The sequence below is a fragment of the Carettochelys insculpta genome, chromosome 2 (genome assembly GCF_033958435.1).
Source record: "Carettochelys insculpta isolate YL-2023 chromosome 2, ASM3395843v1, whole genome shotgun sequence".
Taxonomy (NCBI): Eukaryota; Metazoa; Chordata; order Testudines; family Carettochelyidae; genus Carettochelys; species Carettochelys insculpta.
This window is the reverse complement of record NC_134138.1, coordinates 68,025,528-68,043,393: the sequence shown is the minus strand read 5'-3', so window position 1 is coordinate 68,043,393 and position 17,866 is coordinate 68,025,528. Positions and strand designations below refer to the sequence as shown.

The 17,866-nt window shown below is 44.9% G+C and overlaps 1 protein-coding gene across 3 annotated transcripts in view; it reads left to right on the top strand.

The window, feature by feature from the left end:
• Positions 1–17,866, top strand: part of MTFR1 (mitochondrial fission regulator 1) — a 34,383-nt gene that overhangs the window by 1,924 nt on the left and 14,593 nt on the right. Inside the window, exons 1-3 of one of the 3 annotated variants that reach the window (XM_074987132.1) lie at positions 9,450–9,481; positions 13,748–13,846; positions 16,135–16,174. In XM_074987132.1, coding sequence (XP_074843233.1) covers positions 16,148–16,174 — 27 coding nt within the window. In that variant the 5' untranslated portion in view covers positions 9,450–9,481; positions 13,748–13,846; positions 16,135–16,147. Of the gene's footprint in view, positions 1–9,335; positions 9,482–12,549; positions 12,920–13,747; positions 13,847–16,134; positions 16,175–17,866 lie in introns of those variants that run through there. The other 2 variants (XM_074987133.1, XM_074987131.1) reach the window with 2 other exon arrangements.

The following is a 17,866-nucleotide window of genomic DNA, read 5'->3' as shown; positions in this document are numbered from 1 at the left end:
TTTGTTCTCACTCACAATTATTTCCAATTTGGGGACAATTTATACCTGCAGATTAGTGGAACTGGTATGGGCACCCGCATGGCCCCACAATATGCTAATATATTTATGGCTGACCTGGAACAACGATTCTTCAGCTCTCATCGCCTATTACCTTGCCTCTACTTAAGATACATTGAAGACATCTTTATGATTTGGACCCATCTTATAGACTCTAGAAGAATTCCACAGAGACTTTAACAATCTGCTCCCCACCATCAACTTATGCCTTCATTACTCTGTTTGGCATAAGTGGATACTACACAAGACTGCATTTAGCACAATTCAGGTATGGAAGTTAGGTGGCTTCAGATTCATAAATTGGCTATGAGAGCTTTCACTTGCTTGATTCCAGTACAGCTTCATATAGTCACTTCTAAAGTCCATTGGAAGTGGAAAATGATCATGGAATGTCTTTAATAATCTTGCAACATGGTGGGATGGCAATTTATAAGCTGTTCATTAACTGGAGAAATTAAATTGTAGTTCTGTTGTCTTTGAAAAGACAGGAGCACTCCTGTGATAAGCAAGAGCAAGGAATCTATTTATCAACATCAGCTAGCAAAGGTTAGATCTGTGTTGAACAATTCCTTGTGAAGACAAGTGGTCAAACTGCGATATTCATATAGGTTTTTCTTTGAAGTTTTCTTTTTTTGTAGCTAGCAAGGTAAGAGACTGTTCTTCTATACTTTCAGGTATGCAAACGACTTAATTTTGCTTCTGTTTTATAAAACTTTACTATAAATGTCTTATGGTTTTGAATATGTTGTAGCACTTGATTTTTCTGGTAGGAATCTCTCTGGAAACTGGAGCATAGATAAACACTAAAGCTGCATCTATGTTGCAGTGATTTGTTGACAGGATTCACTGTCGGAAGATGTCTTCCGACCAAACTCCTGTCGACAGAACGCATCTACGCTTGATAGAGGCTTGCTCTGTCGATAGAGTGTTGACACACTCTAACTGCTCTGTTGGCAGAAATGGGCCCCAGTGACCTGGAAGACAGGCTTGCATGGATGCCAAGCCCTTCCTGGGGCTCCAGACAGGCGCGCTGTTGAAGGGCTCACCCCAACCCCATTCCCTGCCCATGCATAGGCTTGCATACCTCCTGGACGGACAGCAAAGGAAGTGCAGGGCTCCCAAGCTTTCTGTGAGAGAGTTTGACCTTTCCAGTGTGCCCTGCTGCCAGAGCAGCCCACAGATTTGCTCTGTCCTCACACACTGCTGCTGCAGCTTCTGCTGCATCTCATCCCGGCCCTTTTGCTCCAGGGGGGTGAGGCCAACACCTCCCATGAGGAGGATGTCCTCCTCACTGCCACAGGGCATTGCCAGCCCCCGCACCCTCGGGTTATCAGGAGGGTCTGGCGATATACCACGAGTTCAGACTGTGCACCAGTTCAGACAGTGGCTCCAGAATTTCTGCACCTGGCTTGCCCCCACCCTCTGGAGACAGGACACCCACCTACAGTCCACCATCCTCCTGGAGAAGAAGATCGCTATTGCTTTCTGGAAGCTGGTTTCCCCCAACAGCTACCACTCCATGGAGAACCACTTTGACACCAGCATGTCCACTGTCAGCGCTGTCCTCATTCAGGTAAGGCACTCTCAGGCCCCAGGCCCTGCACAGGGGTGCAAAGAGGGGGTCCGGCCCAGTGGGAATCCTTGGGGAGCAGGGGCAGAGTCTCAGGGGGACAGGGAAGTGACCCATCTGCACACAGTCCTTCTACTTGGGGGTCAGCCCCGTGGAGGGGGGTCCTGAAGAGCTTGGTAGGGGACAGGGGGAGAACTGGGAATACCCCAGGCCCAAGGGCTCAAACACCACCACCTTCTGCCCCATTCCCTCATTTATGTGTCTTGCTTCCTCCTCCCACAGGTCATGAGGGCCATCAACCCACTCCTGGTGTGGATGTTTTTCTGTCTGGCTGATGTTTACATGGTCATTGCTGGATTCAACAACCTGGGGTTTCCTAACATTTTGGGGCTATTGATGGGACCCATATTCCCATCTGTGCCCTGGACCACAGTGTTCCATGGTCCGTCAACAGCATGGGGTACCACTCCATTGTGATGCAGGCCCTGGTTGACCACTGCGAACGCTTCATAAACGTGTTTATCGGGTGGGCAGGCCGGGCACACGGTGTTAGGGGTTCCCAACTCCAGCCTGTTCTGGAGCATGGAGGTGGGCACCTTTGTCCCCTGACAGGAGCTGGCCAACAGGGACATGGACATGCCTTTGTGCATGGTGGGGACTGAGCCTACTCCTTCATGCTTTGGCTGATGAGGCCCTACACTGGATCATGCTTTGGCTGATGAGGCCCTACACTGGATACCTAGAAACCTCCTCCTCCCACTGCCCCCCCCCCCCCCCCAAGGAACTTTTTAATGCCTGCCTCAAGCAGGCACAGATGCAGGTGGAGTGTGCCTCTGGGTATCTCAAGGTGCATTGTCACTGTCTTCTGACATGCCCAGACGTGGGGGAGGACGATGTCCCCCATGCTGTGACTCCGCAACCTGGGGAAGGGGAAGGCCTTGCTCTTGCTGGGAGTATAGCCCCATCTGCCAGGCCCATCAAGATAGATTGCAGATCTGGGAGGCACTGAGGGAGAGAGTCTCCTAGGGACCCCAATAACCACCCCCAGGGCACCACCATTTGGGGCCTCAGACCTGCAGCCCTGCCACAACCCCTCTTCCTCACCCCTCCTGACTGCTCCACAATAATGACAGGCACCGTGCAAAAAACAAACCATGTGAAAGCTCAGCTGGGATATTAACTGTGTATGGGGTAAATGCTTTGCAGACTGCATACATGGGGGGCATGGGACAGGGAGGCAGGCACCAGAACTTTGAGGGTGGGTAATGGGACAGGGGGTGGCAGTCTTCAGTTCAGGGAGGTGGGTAGGGACTGTGACCCCAAGCAGCATCGGCCGTAGGATCCCATCATGCTGCGGATTTGGGGTCTGCGTTGGGCCTGGGTTGTGGCCATTGGTGTGGGAAGGGGCTGCGGTAGGGTCATGCTTGAAGGGGGGACGTGGGGAGTAGGGGTGTTGGGTTTGGCAGACAAAGTGCGGGGAGGTCTGGGAGAGCCTGGGGAGTGGCTGAGGACAGGATCCATCAGGCAATGTCCAAGATTGCCAGAGTCCCCCCAGGCTGGGGAAAGACAGACGGGGGTGGTGTAGGGAGCAGGGCTGGTGGGGGGAGTGGAGGCAGTGGGTGTGGGTGTGGGGTGGATGGGCCAGGTAGTCTCGCCAGATGCCAGTGATGATGTCTCGCCAGGACATCAGCTGGTCCCCTGCCTGCACTTGCCACTCCCAGTCCTTTGCCCACTGTACCTTGTCAGCCTGTAGCCGCTGCTCCATTATGTCAGCAACCCGCCCAAGGCTCTCCTTGTCCCTGCCACAGGCCCTCGTGCTGTAGGCCTGCCCCCACCACAGTGGGGCACCAATGCATCCCAGTGCTTGTGGCCCTGGTGGCACCCCAGCTCTGGCCCCTCCCTGGGGCTGGTCTGCCCCCCCCCGCCCCGCATGGTGCTGCTGTAAGGGAGACGAGGAGAAACAGTGGGTTGTTCCCACCACATGGACTCCAAGGCTCTTCACCCCACCCCTGACCTGGGGGTGGGAATGTCACAGGAGCACAGGTGGCCCTTGCTGCTTGCGGGGGGCCTGCAATGCCCCAGGGACTAGCCCGTTCCACATGCTCCCCCTGCCACCTGACAGCCATGGTGGGGATCCTTCATGGGTGGCAGGTGGGCTCCCAAATGTGTGCAGCTCAGGACACTGTCCGTGGGTGCGAGTGCTGCCAGTGTCCCATGGGCATGCCAGAAGGCCGCAGTCCCCAGTGGTGTGTCTGGTGTTGGCCTGTTGCCCATGTGGCTGTCTCACTCCCAGCCGTGCCAGGGGCAGGCGGTTCCCCCTTCTCTGGGGGCCTTGGTGCTCTTGTGGCCTCCCATGGGCCTGGTAGTGGGCTGGCACCCGCGCCCTGAGGCTGCACGGTCAGACTGGGTGGAACACAATGCCTTGCGCATATGTGCAGTTATTGGGCTGGCAGGGTGGGGTCCTACCTGAGCCGACCCCACTGTTCGCCAGGGTGTGTGTCCCATGCGATACTCACTGGTGGGCCCTTTGAATAAGTCTGGGAAAGCCTTGGAGGTGCCCTGGCAGGAGGAGGGACCTGACTTCCGGCTAACAACCAGGGTCCCATCACTAGCTACAGAGGTGGTGTCACCCTTGGCCTTTGCCTTGCCCTGCATCCCATGCTGTTGCTCCTCTGGGTGGGACTCTGGCTCCATGGGGGAGAGGAGACAGGCCTCCTCAGCCATGTCCTGGGGGCTTGCAGGAGGGGAGGTGTCCTCTGCTCGAAGGAGGTCTTGTAGCTTGCAGTGTATGTGTGGGTTGGCTGTTGGGCTCCTGACCGGCCGGCAATGTCCCAGGCTTGGGTATAGCCCTGCCAGAGCTCTTTGATCTTCTCCCAGACCTGCTGCTTAGTCCAGGCGGGGTGTCCCCAGGCTGCGAGGGCAGTGTTGGCCTGGTTGTAGCCTGTGGCATTTCACCTTCTGGCTGCAGTGTTGAGGAGCACAGTCTCCTCTGCCAAGAGGCTGAGTGGGTCCCGGATCTCTGGCTCAGTCCAGGATGGGGCCTGCCTCTTTCTGTCCAGGAGTGGTCCTGGGGCTCTTCTCCCTGCTCCCTGGAGGGGCCAGGAGGGTCCTTGGGTGACCAGGAAGCTGCTGTGTACTTGGTGTGCACACGGGGGGTGTCTGACACCAGGCTGCATGCACGCCGGTTACTTCCTGGTACAGAGTTTCCAGGGCTCCTTTCCCTTTAAGACTGCCTAGGGGAACAGCCTGGCTCCAGCTGGCTGGAACCATGGAGGACTCTTCTGTTCACACACATACCCTGGAGCATCTACACTTTATTTTTGTCGACAGACTCTGCCGACAGAAGCTTTCTGCTTCATACAGGAGTGACAAAATTCTCCTGGGACAAGTACTGCGTTCTATCAACAGTTTCCCAACAGAACACATTTTAAGTGTAAATGCTCTGCTGGTTTTCTCGACAAAACCCCTGTTTTGTCAATAAATTCCATGGTGTCGGTGCAGCTTAAGACTGTTACTGTGGTGCTCAGGTATAAGTAGATCCTAGTAATGACTGTGCAATCTCTGTTTACGAGTCATGTCACCCTTTATAAATACCTAGTCTGCACTAGTTTGGGAAAGAGGTGGTTTTCAAGCTGGTCCCACATTAAGACTCTTGATGGTTCTTTAGTATACTGCTGCTTTGAGTGTGGATTATGTTGGCTTTGGGTTTTTAACTTATTTGTTTGTTGGTCTGAAATCTTGTTCTCTCTCTATAGGGTGGGTTGTTTGGGGCACTTGGGCCTGGTTTATACTGAAAATGTAGCTAAACATAGTTACAGTAATCAAAAATGTGGAAAAAATCTACACACAGTGTGTCAGCTCTTCAAACCTAACTCGTATTGTGAACACCGCTAAACAGATGGTCAACAGACAAATGCTTCTTAGCTATTGTGTCTTGGTGAGGTGAAGTTCCTATAGCAATGGGAAAACCCTATCTGCTGCTCAAGGCAGTGTCTACTCTGGGGGTTATGGTGACATGGCAACAGAGCCGGAGGTATGCTCCTGTAGAGCCCATGGTAGGCTTGGCTTCCATGTACTTCCTTTTATAGGTGTGATGTCATCAGATGTTTTTGGGGCATGTGCCAGCATTAATGACTGTGCAGACATGCATACCTGCTAAAGTGGGTAAACCTGATTTTTAAGATCCTTGCTTTAAAGGGACACTGCCTACTTTAGTATCATATTTCCCTTAATCTTGTACCTGTAGGCAACATCTCCTTGCTGTATAAGAGATTAGGGAAGATTTCCTCTTTTTCTTTTTGTTTAGTTTGTCCACTTGGTAACACTTTATATAAATTGATCACATTCTTCTGTTGTCTGCATAGCTTTTACATAAATGAGTGGGAGGTGGAGATTTTTTTATAGGAAGGAAAATGCATCTATTTCACTTAAAAAGGAGAGTGACACTTGTGGACAGACTCAGTCAAATAAGACATGCAGCTATTTTCATAAATGTGTCCGCTTCTGATTGGCGTCTCAACTTTTTTTCCTTTTCCCCATTTCTGTGTAGGCCTTGGTTGAGTGTTTTGTTTTAAGTTTCCTCCACAATGTTTTATGTTTGTATTCAAAAATTGCTTTTGGATTTACAACTATAACTTGTTATTAAATAATTGGTATTATTTCCCTAACTATTACAGATCAATGTCTGATATAAAAATCTTGAGTAATGTGTACTAATATAGGCATATGTGAAAAATGGGGGGAAGGAGAGACTAGTTTCTCATGTAGAAAAATGCAGCACTCCCAGTCTGTAGAGTAGAAGTGCCAGGAAAGTGTCCTTGAGCATTGTCATTTTCAGGCTAATTGGGGTTGATAAAAGAGGCACTCTGTCTTTCCCTTCAAATTTACTGTTTATTTAGGAGAGTTATTAATTTTTACTGGTATTCTTGTAGGGTCTGTTGGCATCATCACAGAGAAGAAAATCCTACTTATAACTTCACAAACTGAATTAGTATCTACAAATTGTGGCATTTTACAGTGGTGATGTTGTGGTATTTTGAATTTGTATTATATAAAGGAGAAATTGACATGATGCTTGTCAGGTTCTCTGTAGTCCTCAAGGTTGTGAATACCCTTCATCACAACTGGCCAATCTCTCTCACTTGCTTGAGAAAGCTATGAGGTGCAGCATCCACTGAATCATTTTGTTTGCTAACTTAACACTTAATGGGTTGTTTTACAAAAATAAAAGCTAGAAACTTTTAAAACAACATCCAGAATCTGTGAAAACTGTTTGTTCTCTCAAAGAGTAAATTGAGTGGATTCTTACTGTGGAAAATTGTTTATTTTTTAGGCATTTGCTAGCAGAATTTCCATATTACTACCTACATTTATGAGGTGACAAAGTGTCAGTCACCTTGATAATGATGCAATGTTAAATATTGTCCACTTCTGCATTCCCAGAGAAAAGATGAGACAAAATTGTGCTAAGTAACTGTTCCTTAAGATAGCATCTTGCTGCTACTTGACAAATACTTTAAGGTTTCCACCACTGTTGATAAAACGAACAAGTGTTGAGTTTGGTCTCAAGTATGGGAGCTATATAAAGTATAGGAGACACACCTTCCAGGAATTTTTATTTTTGGGAGTAAGGGAACTTGGAAGTTGTCCAGGTACTTCAAAGTGCCTGTAGCTACACTGCTTGCCGCTGCTTTGAAGTTAGCAACTTTGCAGTTCATGAAGCGGGAATTATGCTAATGAGGTGCTCCATATGCAGTGCAACACCTCATTGCTATTCTCTTTCGTTTGTGTCCCCTTCGAAGGAGGCGGCTAGTGTAGACAAACCCTAAGAGTATTTGCCCTGGGTTAATGCAGTGTTTTAGGGAGGTACTGTGTGCTAGCATGAAGCAGACTGTAACACACTTTCGTGCTTCATGGGTTCTAAGTTGATTAATCTAAATGGTACAACTTCTATTAATTTCTGTGACAGCCAGATCAGGACCTTCTTCAAAAGGAAATTAGTGGCTTGAAATAGTTTTTCTCTCCGTCTTCGCATGTCTCCTTAAGTATCCAGACTGGTGATAACCAGACTGAGACGAGAGAACCGCAAGTACCTCTTCAGTATGTCCCCTTGGTTTTTTGTAGCAGAGGATATTGAAAAAAGCCTGATTTTATTATTAATTATTCACAATGCTTTTATTATGTTAACCAATTGTAGTTGATAAAATAGTTGGTCATTTACTTTGATGTGAGAACGTTACTTACGTGAATGTAAATGAAAGAATGAATTCACACTAGTGCGTCTTTTTCAGTAATACTGATCAGTAGTTTAGCTACTGAACATTGAGGTCTGAATTACCATTGATCTGATATTGCTTAAAACTATAGCAGTTTACACCCTAAATTATGAGTAGTCCTTTCTCTATTAGCTCTGATGTAGAATAGTTGTTCTGTCAAACTTAACCTCTTGCTCTGTGCATGTGCAAAAAACATGGCTTAAACAACTAAAAAGTGCTTATGGTGGTGGAAAGAAACTTGGTCAACCAGCTTTTCAAATCTTGCCTTTTAAAAGAATCTTCAGAGCTGAGTTTTCAGTAATAACATACTGTGTGTGGAAACTTGGCATAGGAGTGGTAAACTGTTGAAAAAAACATATTTGTAATGGAAACACTAGCTCTCTGAGCTGTTGTGATGCTTGCAGGCATTTTCGTGTGTCTTCTAATCCCTTGACTTGAACATATTTCGTGCATATCATTTTTTCCCCATTACTTAAGCATATTTTGAATAATGACTCAGGAATTTTACTAGCTTCCAACAAATCCACGTGTACAGTTCACAATACAATGTTCCTGTTGTTCCGAATGATTCAGTGCACTTTACTCTGTATCTGAACTGAGATGAAGCTAAAAATGGTCCTGAATCTTACAATAGTTACTAATTGTCATTGAGTGGAAGCACAAACATCTTTTCAATAAATGGAGGAGGTTTGGGCTGCACTTTTGTTCATCTTCTACTCTGACCTTGAAGCCAAACCGTCAAAATTTTCTCCACAAAAAGCTTTTAAAAAGACTCTCAATGATTAAATTGAATAGCAGTTTTCAAAAATGGCTTTCAAATATTCTCAAATCCCAGATCTGCGTTTGACTTCTGTCTTGTAGTTTGACAATAATTTCCCCATTTTTTTGTCTTGACTCACCTGTTGGGTGTACAGGATTCCACCCCTCACCAGACCCCAGGAACAGTAAGGTGTTACAAAAGAATGCAGAGTAATAGTCAACAAATCAACAGGATAAATACTTTTTCCCCTGATTTGTTCACAGTAGTCTTAGTTATAACAATTACTAGGGAAGGGATTTGACAGAAGTTACTGTTAAGCTGATGGTGTCCAAAATGCAATTTTCAGTTTGTGTTCCAAGTGACTCTTGATCACGTACTAACAATCAGATAATTATGTTTAGCACTTTCTGCTGCTTAATGCTGAAGTGAAAACATGTCATATAATGGTTTCTACATTCTGATACAACAGTTTTAGTATCTTAAAGTGACATTTCTTTTTTCATCTAGAATCTGTTTAGAATAAGTGTCCATTGTGAAGGTACTTGGAGCAGAACAATTTTTACTGAAAGAGTTCTGCTTTCAGAGTTAGTTTCTACGGATTGTTGTTGGAATGTATGACTTTTTTTTCATCAGATTTAAGGAAGCCTTTTATAATATTAGCTTTCTGTTTCAGAGGGACTATGGAACCTCAGCAGCCCTGCAGATCTGGAAGGTTTAAATACCAGTTTGGGAAGAGTTTTTTTGCTGTTCCAGATGATCTGCTGGATTAAACATATAATTGAGATGATTTCTGAACAAACTGGATTAAACATGGAATCAGTAAGTGTTTTGACTTCATTGAAAGTCTGTGGAGTTCAGATATTTCAAATGTACTAAACTTAAATCACACTGAGAGCAATGGGACTCCATTTTAAATTTTATGCAGTGTTAGTACCATTCTTACATTAACCTAACTTGATTTTCATTAAGTTATGAAACCTAATGCTTATGATTATACTTAAGTGCTATATAAAAAGTTAAAAAGGCTCTTCCTACCAGCTTTTATGACACAACATATAACTTATAATGTAATTGCCATGTGGGATACACAAGGAAGGGGTTTTGCAGGTACTTTGAACCTAAAGGGATTTTTTTTTTCCTCAGAAGAGGAGTTAACTTCCAAATAGACTCATGTGATGTAATAGGTCCACCTACCATAGAAACTCCTGGATAGTCTAGTACTAGTCAGGTTCCTGAAATTCTTGTAAAACACAGAGGCATTTAGCAGGTCTTTGAAGGTATGTATACAGGGCAATACAAATATCTGTAGCAGTGAGTCTGAGCTCAGGACTACAGTCTCAGCACTAAAAATAGACATGTAGACAGTCAGATTCCGAAGCCTAAGAAAGTGGATGGGTTTGAGTGCAAACGAGCCAAAACCTTTGTATGATTACAGTAGGGTCACAATGTTCACAAGGGTTTGATGTTGAGAACCCCTGCAAATGCTGGATTTCACAAATATCCTTTTACCTCCTGCCCACTGCCCAGATATGGAAGCCGAAGGCAGTTCCGCCCCCAGCCGTCCCACCACACAGAGCTGGTAGTGCTTGAAGAACTGCATGTGTCAGCTCTGTGCATGTCTCCCCCATTCTGTTCATGATGGAACCACAAGCCTGGGACACCAGTGCGCCTCGCTCTGCCCCTGCCCCTCGCTCAACAACGGTGGCATTCCCAAAAGCCTTACAGTGTTTCCTTGGAATGCTGGCATGCGCAGTGTGATGGCGCACGTCTGCTGAGCTGAATCTCCAGATCCGTAAATGTTTGTGTTGTGGCAGGGGGAATGAAATAGATGTGGGCCCTGTGCTGTGGCTGTTACGTTGAGGGTGCATCCTCAAGATGAGCCTCACATGGGGGTGGTCTTTCCTTAAGAGGCCACTTCATTCAGGCTGTTTTGGGAGGGAGTGATTGCCAGCATGGGGCTTTGACGAACCCATGACGGAGGGGCCAAGTGACGCACCTTCCTCTCCCGGTACCACGCGGGGGAGGCCAGCGTCTGCAAATAATTAAATTTGTGAATGTTAAATTTCTGAATGTCATGACCTTGCTTTATGTTTTAGAGCTCTAGCATGAGTCTGAGTCTGTGAACCTGAGCTCTGACTCTCTGCTGCTGTGTAGCTATACCTGTAGTCCAGTGGTGCCCAAAAGCTATATAAAGGATCGCCACAGCTCTGACTCCCCTGATTACTCAGAAGCCACCCTGGAATGTGGCTGGAGCCTGCCGGGGCCAGAGGAGCTGCCTCTGCGGCTGCCACACACTTTTCCCACCATGTGGTGGGGCGCTTGTGCAGAGGGGCTGCCCCGTTCTCCACCTGTGGCAAATGTGGTAACACCCCTTTTTCCCATTGTAGTAGGTCTGAGAGCTGTAGAGATGGTACTCTGCTAGTTTCAACTATTCCAAAACCTTTCACCTGCCCTTTCTTTTCCAGTAACAGACATGTGGCAGTAAATTTCCAAAGAACAAGTGCTGTAGATTTCAGTACTGTTTCTGATTTGAGTGGTTGAAGCAGTTAAGTCACCTAGCCTGTTGGCTTCCCCTTAGCAGGAGCTGATTCTCCCTCTTTCCTCACTATATGTTCAGGTACCTTCTTGAATCTAATTTTTAATTACTTCCACAGGGTGAGCAGCTTATAGTCTAGACCTCACTGTAATGAGGGGGGAAGGGAAGAGAGAAAGAAACTTCCTCTCAGTATTATACTGCCTGGGGCTCTCTGAAATCGCTCCTCTCTCTGTTACGGAGCTCATATCTCTCTCACTTTTAGAATCCTGAATTTATGCTGATAGACTACTTACCGGTGTGGTAATTTGTGTTTAATGTTACTGGATGCCTGGGGTGGGTCACACTGAAAATGCCACACTTAGGGCACACTGCAAGAAATTGGGCAGGCAGTGTTCAAAACTGGTGACTTATTCTAGAACTAGATTCATCAAACCAGTAACAAAAGAGCTTCTGCAATACTACACTAGCTACTGGAAGCCAAACACAGGCCCCTTTTGGCATCCTGCCTTTAGCTTGCTTCCAAACAAACTAATCTAATGAAGAGTTATTAAAAATCGATTTCACCATATGTGAAATGCATCAACTCTCTGATGCAAGTGCATAGCCAATATTAATAACCTCACATAAAGATTATACATGCATCTAAATGAGCATATTTAGCAAATCACAACAAGATTTGTTGCTTATTAATGGTAGCAACCATGATACAAAGTGCCATCTTTCATATACACAGTACCAGAAACGTATCAACATAAAACTTTTACATGCTGAGCCTCCTCGCTAATTTTCATTTATTAGACTGATCCTCAGTCTGTGAGCCCTCCCAAATGAGGACTCTGTCTTCAATAAGATAATACTTGTCCAAAATCTTGGATTTCTTTGCTGGGTGATCTTCCAACAGAATGTAGAGTTTGCCTGCATTTGTGTGCTTCCAGGAATTGAGCTTGATTGGTAGGCTTAAATTTATGTTCATCTACACAACCAGTAAGTACACTCATGCACTAAGGAGTCTGTTATCTTCTGTCAGGTGCTCAGGTACAACGTCGTACGCTCTGAGGTGGTGGTCTGGGATACATGCTTAAAAACCACCTTCCCCAAACAAGGACACTGCTCTGGAGAAATAGACCACATCATGGAAAAGGCCACCTAAATACCCTAAGAGAGCCTGCTTCAATACAAACGAGAAATCCTAGTCAATCACACACCCCTAGTTATCTGTTACCACCAGAACCCATATATATGTATCATTACATAATTACAAAACATACTTGATTGGGACTGCATCCTGAAAGAATGTTCTAAAATCCCTTCTTTTCGTTTTCAAACCACTCTTTCCTGCCTCTCCCCACCTACCTTGCCAAGTGTGTCATCACAAGCAAGATCTCCACACACCAGGAGATGCCAACTCAGTGGCACCAGACCCTGCCAGAACAACGTATGCAAAACCTGCAGCTATATCTCCACTGCTACAAGGACCAATACACCCCACAACACACCTTGAAACATCTGTACCAACTTCATCGTTATTAGAGGAAGATGGAAGTTGACTAAGTCGATCTGGAGTTGGATTTAGCATGCCTAGTAGGAATGCACTAAATTGAACGCTAAGGATGCCCCCATCAACCCGTAGTACTTCTCACTGTTACAAGGAGTAATGGAAGTTGACAGGAAAGTTTCTCCCATCAATCTACAGTGGTGCTGTGCCAAAAATTCAACCTAAGGTAGGTTGACTCCTGCTACACAGTTAATGTAGCTGGAGTTGCGTATCTTATGTTGAATTTCTTTTCCTGTGTAGGCAACCCCTAAGCATGACAGACTTCGCATGATTGGAAGTCTTGTGTTGTCTTCCTGGGAGTCTTTTTTGTTCTTTCTTTCCCCTCACCTTCTCCTCATTTTGCCTTCTCCCTCCCCCAAGCTAAAATGTAAGCCTACAACTGCCTGGTCTGGCTTTGCTAGTTGGTAGTAATCTTAGCAGCATCAGCGTGTCTTGTGCTGTACAACACACAAGTAAAGGCAGTCCCTGGTCCAAAGAGATTATATTCTACGGTAAGAGAATATGTGCTTGGAAACAGAGTTAGGGATAATAGGGGTTTTCCTAATAATTAAACTTTGCTTTTGCTCGTGTCGTGGAAGGAGGTATTTGACCTACTCCAAATTCCTTTTGGTTCCCCAACTTGCCCTTCATCTATTTTATCAAAGTTAGAGAAAGCTAGCACTTTTTGGAGTGCTGTAACTTGTGTGTCACATATAGATTGTGAACTCTTTAGAGCAAAAGAATGTCTGTCTCTCTCTGTCACTTTGAACTACACTGAACATGCTACAAGTATTTGAATTCAATTATCTGAGCTGATGCAAGCAAGTTAAAGCATGATTGTCAAACCAGTGTGGGTGACCAATATGAATTTTAGTTCATGGCACGTCTTCCATGCTACAGGGGAAAGTATAATCTTGGCACATATACTTAAAAACTATACTGTACAGGTAAAGCTTAATTGTATATTAGGTAAATGACCTAACAAGTACTATAACAATTTAATTTTTTTCTTCAGGTGCTCTGGTCTGGCAAGCCTTATGGTTCATCTCGAAGTATCGTAAGGAAAATTGGCACTAACCTCTCTCTTATCCAATGCCCAAGAGTTCAGTTTCAGGTAAGAATTTTCTTTTTTAAAATACTTCTTAAAATACTCTTCCATTTTTCTCTGTGGGGTTTTTGTGTTAGTAGACTTTAAAGTTGATCTGTAGGTGAATTTAAAACTTAATGTGTAGGTTATGTTTTGTACCCCTCAAATAAGCATAACAGAAGAGGCTCCTGATTTATGCCAAATTTAGTTTTACTACCTTCTCCTCACTGACTACCCCTATGTTTTGCTAAACTCTTGTCTCTTCAGTTTCTGTACCATTCTATACCATAGTGTTACACCATGAAACTTCCAACATACTTCATCCAGCCTGTAATAATGTTCATTTTGTAAAATAGCATTCTTTGGCTCCTGTAGACTTTTGTCTGCAGCAGCGTGAGCAACTTTTTTACGTTGGGGTCCCACTTTTCAGCCCTGCAGTTATCTGCCTCCAACAGCCTGTGGGAGGAACTCAGGAAGGAGGTGGGATGCTGGGAAGGGCATGCTGGGAGGCTCTAGGAGGTGCCCCGAAGGGGGAGGGGTGCTTGGTGGCAGGACCACAGGAAGGTACCTTATCAAGCCAGGAACTCACCAGCTGCCCCTTGCCGGTTGACTCGGGACCTGTGTGCATTCTGACTGGCATGGTGGTGGGGCGGCTGTTCCCTTGGTGACAGCAGTGGCAGAGGCCACATGGGAAAAAGCAGAGGTCTGGTGAGACAGCAGAAGCTGTGTGTGTTTGGATGTGGGAGCTGATCATGCTGCCCCCCCCCCCTTACAAAATGTTGCTCCTCCTCTGGGGGGGCTTGCCCCCCACTTTGTGCACCCTTGGTCTGTGGAATATTCCCTGCTTTTAACACTAAGCAACATTTCAAAGAGCCCTACTTCAGTTGACCTGCACCAATCTGGTGTGCTACGGTTAACGTTGCTGTTGCAGGGCATGCTAGCTCATCACAAAAGTGGGAGTCATCTGCGCTGATTCCTAAGAATGTAAACGGCAAGTTCATAATCTGCTCAATGCCTTCATTGTCTGGGACATTCACCACAGAAGACTACAATTTATTATATGGTACTGTTTTAGAAAAAATGCCTGTTTCCAAGACAAGAGACTTTTTCTTTTGGCTACAAAAAGTAACTCAGATTCCATTGTGGCCAAAAAATAAGCAACATCAGAAATGACTTCCAAAACAGTACTTACCTGATAAACTGAGTTTAGAAACCCGAGTAATGGAATAACAAACAATGTTCAAGAATAAGTGGAAAGTAAATACATGTTGCTTGTACGCATGATACAAAGTGTTTAAAAATTAACATTTTTTTAAATACAGACTTGAATTGTGTAGGTGAAAGAAGAATGTCATATTCTGTGCTGCATTCTAAATTGTGCAGTTCTAATGTGAACAGACTATGAACAACAGAAAGCAACGTGCTTTCTTAAAATATTCTGGGTAACAAAATATATGTATCCAAATAGGATAATTTGGAGGGGCTGAAATTCGTACGCTGAAAAGGAAACACTGTCAGGTTTTTTTCAGAGATGTGGGAAGAGGAGAATGCTTTGTGTAGAAATCAAGTTTTGCTGGTTGGAAAAATGTGTCCATTTTAAGGTTTGGTTATTCAATCAAATGTGGGCTTTTCACTGTTTAAAATACATTACCTTGTCTAATTTCTCTTTAATAGCAGATGAGTTAATTTCATGTGTGCTTTTAATCACATGGCAAGGTCTTCCTATCATAGAGAAATTAAGTTCCTTCCCATTTTATTGCCAAGAACTTCATTTCTTTTAGTGAGACACAAAAGCCTGTGGCTTGTTGTCTTGCGTAAAAAAAAAAAAAAAAGACTCTAGGAGCCCTAATTTTATTTTCCTGGTGCTTATGTGGCTCAGATATCGATGTCTGAACTTTGCATGATTATTAATGAAGGGTTTGGCATTTAATAAACTACTTCTGGAATAGTCACTTAAGTTTAAAATGTAAATTTACCTTTAGTTTATAAATCTGCTGGTGGTAAGACAGTGGGTGAAAGATGATCTCAACAAGTAGATGCATGCCTGCTCTCGTGAACTGGCTTTGAAACTTTGTAAATATCTGAGCTTTAGTTAACAAGTTAAAATATATAATTCCATTAAAGCTGTTTGTTTAAAGCAATGAATGATTAAAGCATAGGCCTGTGCCCTTGTCCAACATGTTACAGATGCGTAAGGATGCTTTCTATATGTTTGACTCTGGAGTTGGAATTTTAAGTGTTGTTCTTAGCATCTGTTGACTGTTTTTCCTTCTAAAAATTTCCTATAGATGTCTTCCTTTTTTCTTTCCTGCTAGCTTTAGCTATAGTATGAAAGGACCATGCACTGAACTTGCTGTAAGTTAATTTAAAAAAAAAATACTTTTTTTCCGCCATTAATGCATGCCTATAATCAGCCTGTCTTAACTCCTTCCAGGAACTATAACCTGTATTTTTGGACATGCTCTCATTTCACCTTGAACTTCTGACAAATATGTTGGCGATGTCTTATTACTACCATGCTAATAGGGTAAACCCTCCAGATACATTCAACCAAATTGCATGTCTCATGTTAACACAACTGCTGCCCCTGACAGGAGCTGGGGAAACCACTCTTGTCAGGGGCAGCAGCCTGACTCATGGTTGCCATCCCGACAGGAAACTGCTGCTGTCAGGGGCACAGCCAAGAGTCAGGCTGCTGCCCCTGACAAGTGTGATTTCCTGGTCCCTGGAGTGGCATGGAGTTGGGAACCAGGCGGTAGCCTGGCTTCCAGCACCCCTGTGCTTGCAGAGCCAGGAAACGGAGTGGGGCAATAGCCCTGATCAGTTTCCTGGCTCAAAGAAATGGAGGGGAGCAGGGAGCCTGGGTGCCCTGGTTCCTGGCTCTCTTCTGCTGGCTGGAGTCAGGAAGCTGACCAAGGCTGAAGCCCTGATCATTTTCCCCTCACTGCAAGTTGAGGTGAGCCAGGCTGCTGCCTGGTTCCCAGGTCCCTGCTGTTAGTGGGCTGGACAATTTTCCAGCTCCTGCAAGCTCAGGGAAGCCTGGTTCCTGGCTCCCCTCGACTTGCACGAAAATTTGGGTTATGCACACATACCTTGAGAGTTTTACTACATTGCAAATGTGAATTTTAGTTCCCCATTTCATATTTTTAATTATTGTTCAGGCTTCCTTTGAGGATGAGGACTGAAGTCAGATACAGAGCGATTGATTTGTGAAAAGTGTTCACCCACAGGTGATATGGTGTATGTATTTGGCAAGTAGTAAAAGCATACCATCTTCTGCTGGTGTTAGCAGTGGTTGAGCTGCACTGAGGTTCTTTCAGCACTGTGGATATTGCCAAGCTGATTTTTCTGAAATAGTAACAGGTTTTGCCTGGCCTGTATGCCTCTGAAACCACTTTCATTGTTGGTTCAGGAGGAACTGTTGCTGAAAAACACTTTCAACTCCATTTCAGTTTGCTAGTGCATTGAGGGTAATAGTGATCATTGTTCGGGGTGGGTATACAGGTTCAAACTACCTGGCTTTTGGTTCACAGGGCAAATTCTCTCCGCCTTTCAAACTGGTCAAAGAGCCAGTCTGGTGTGCTTCTGTAGACCATGCTTTGGTGGCCAAAGCTGTTCTCATCTTTTAGTTAAACTTTGTGAAAGCAGGCTTGAATCAGTTGTCAGAACAGCTCCAGTCAGTGGAGCTTTGTTTGCACCTTAGCTGCAAAGTTTTTAAACAAATAGAAGAGAACTCCTTTTAAAAGTAGTTCAAATATCTTTTGTACATTTTCTCAATACAGACAGGGCTTATAAGGACAGACAATTCATTAAAATGTTATGGTTGTGTCCCTCTTTCCTCCTGTCTCTTCCCTCCCTCTTGTACAGAAAAAGATCTGCAGTTATTGAAATGGGAAGTATCCACTTACTCACTTTTGATAGTTTTCTGATTTCTGCAGCAGGCTTTTAAATACTGACGTCTTCTTTAAAGCCCTGACATTTACAGTAAGAACATCAGTTTCCAAATTGGGGTTGGGGAAGTATCATAATTTAAGCTAAAGTATTTCA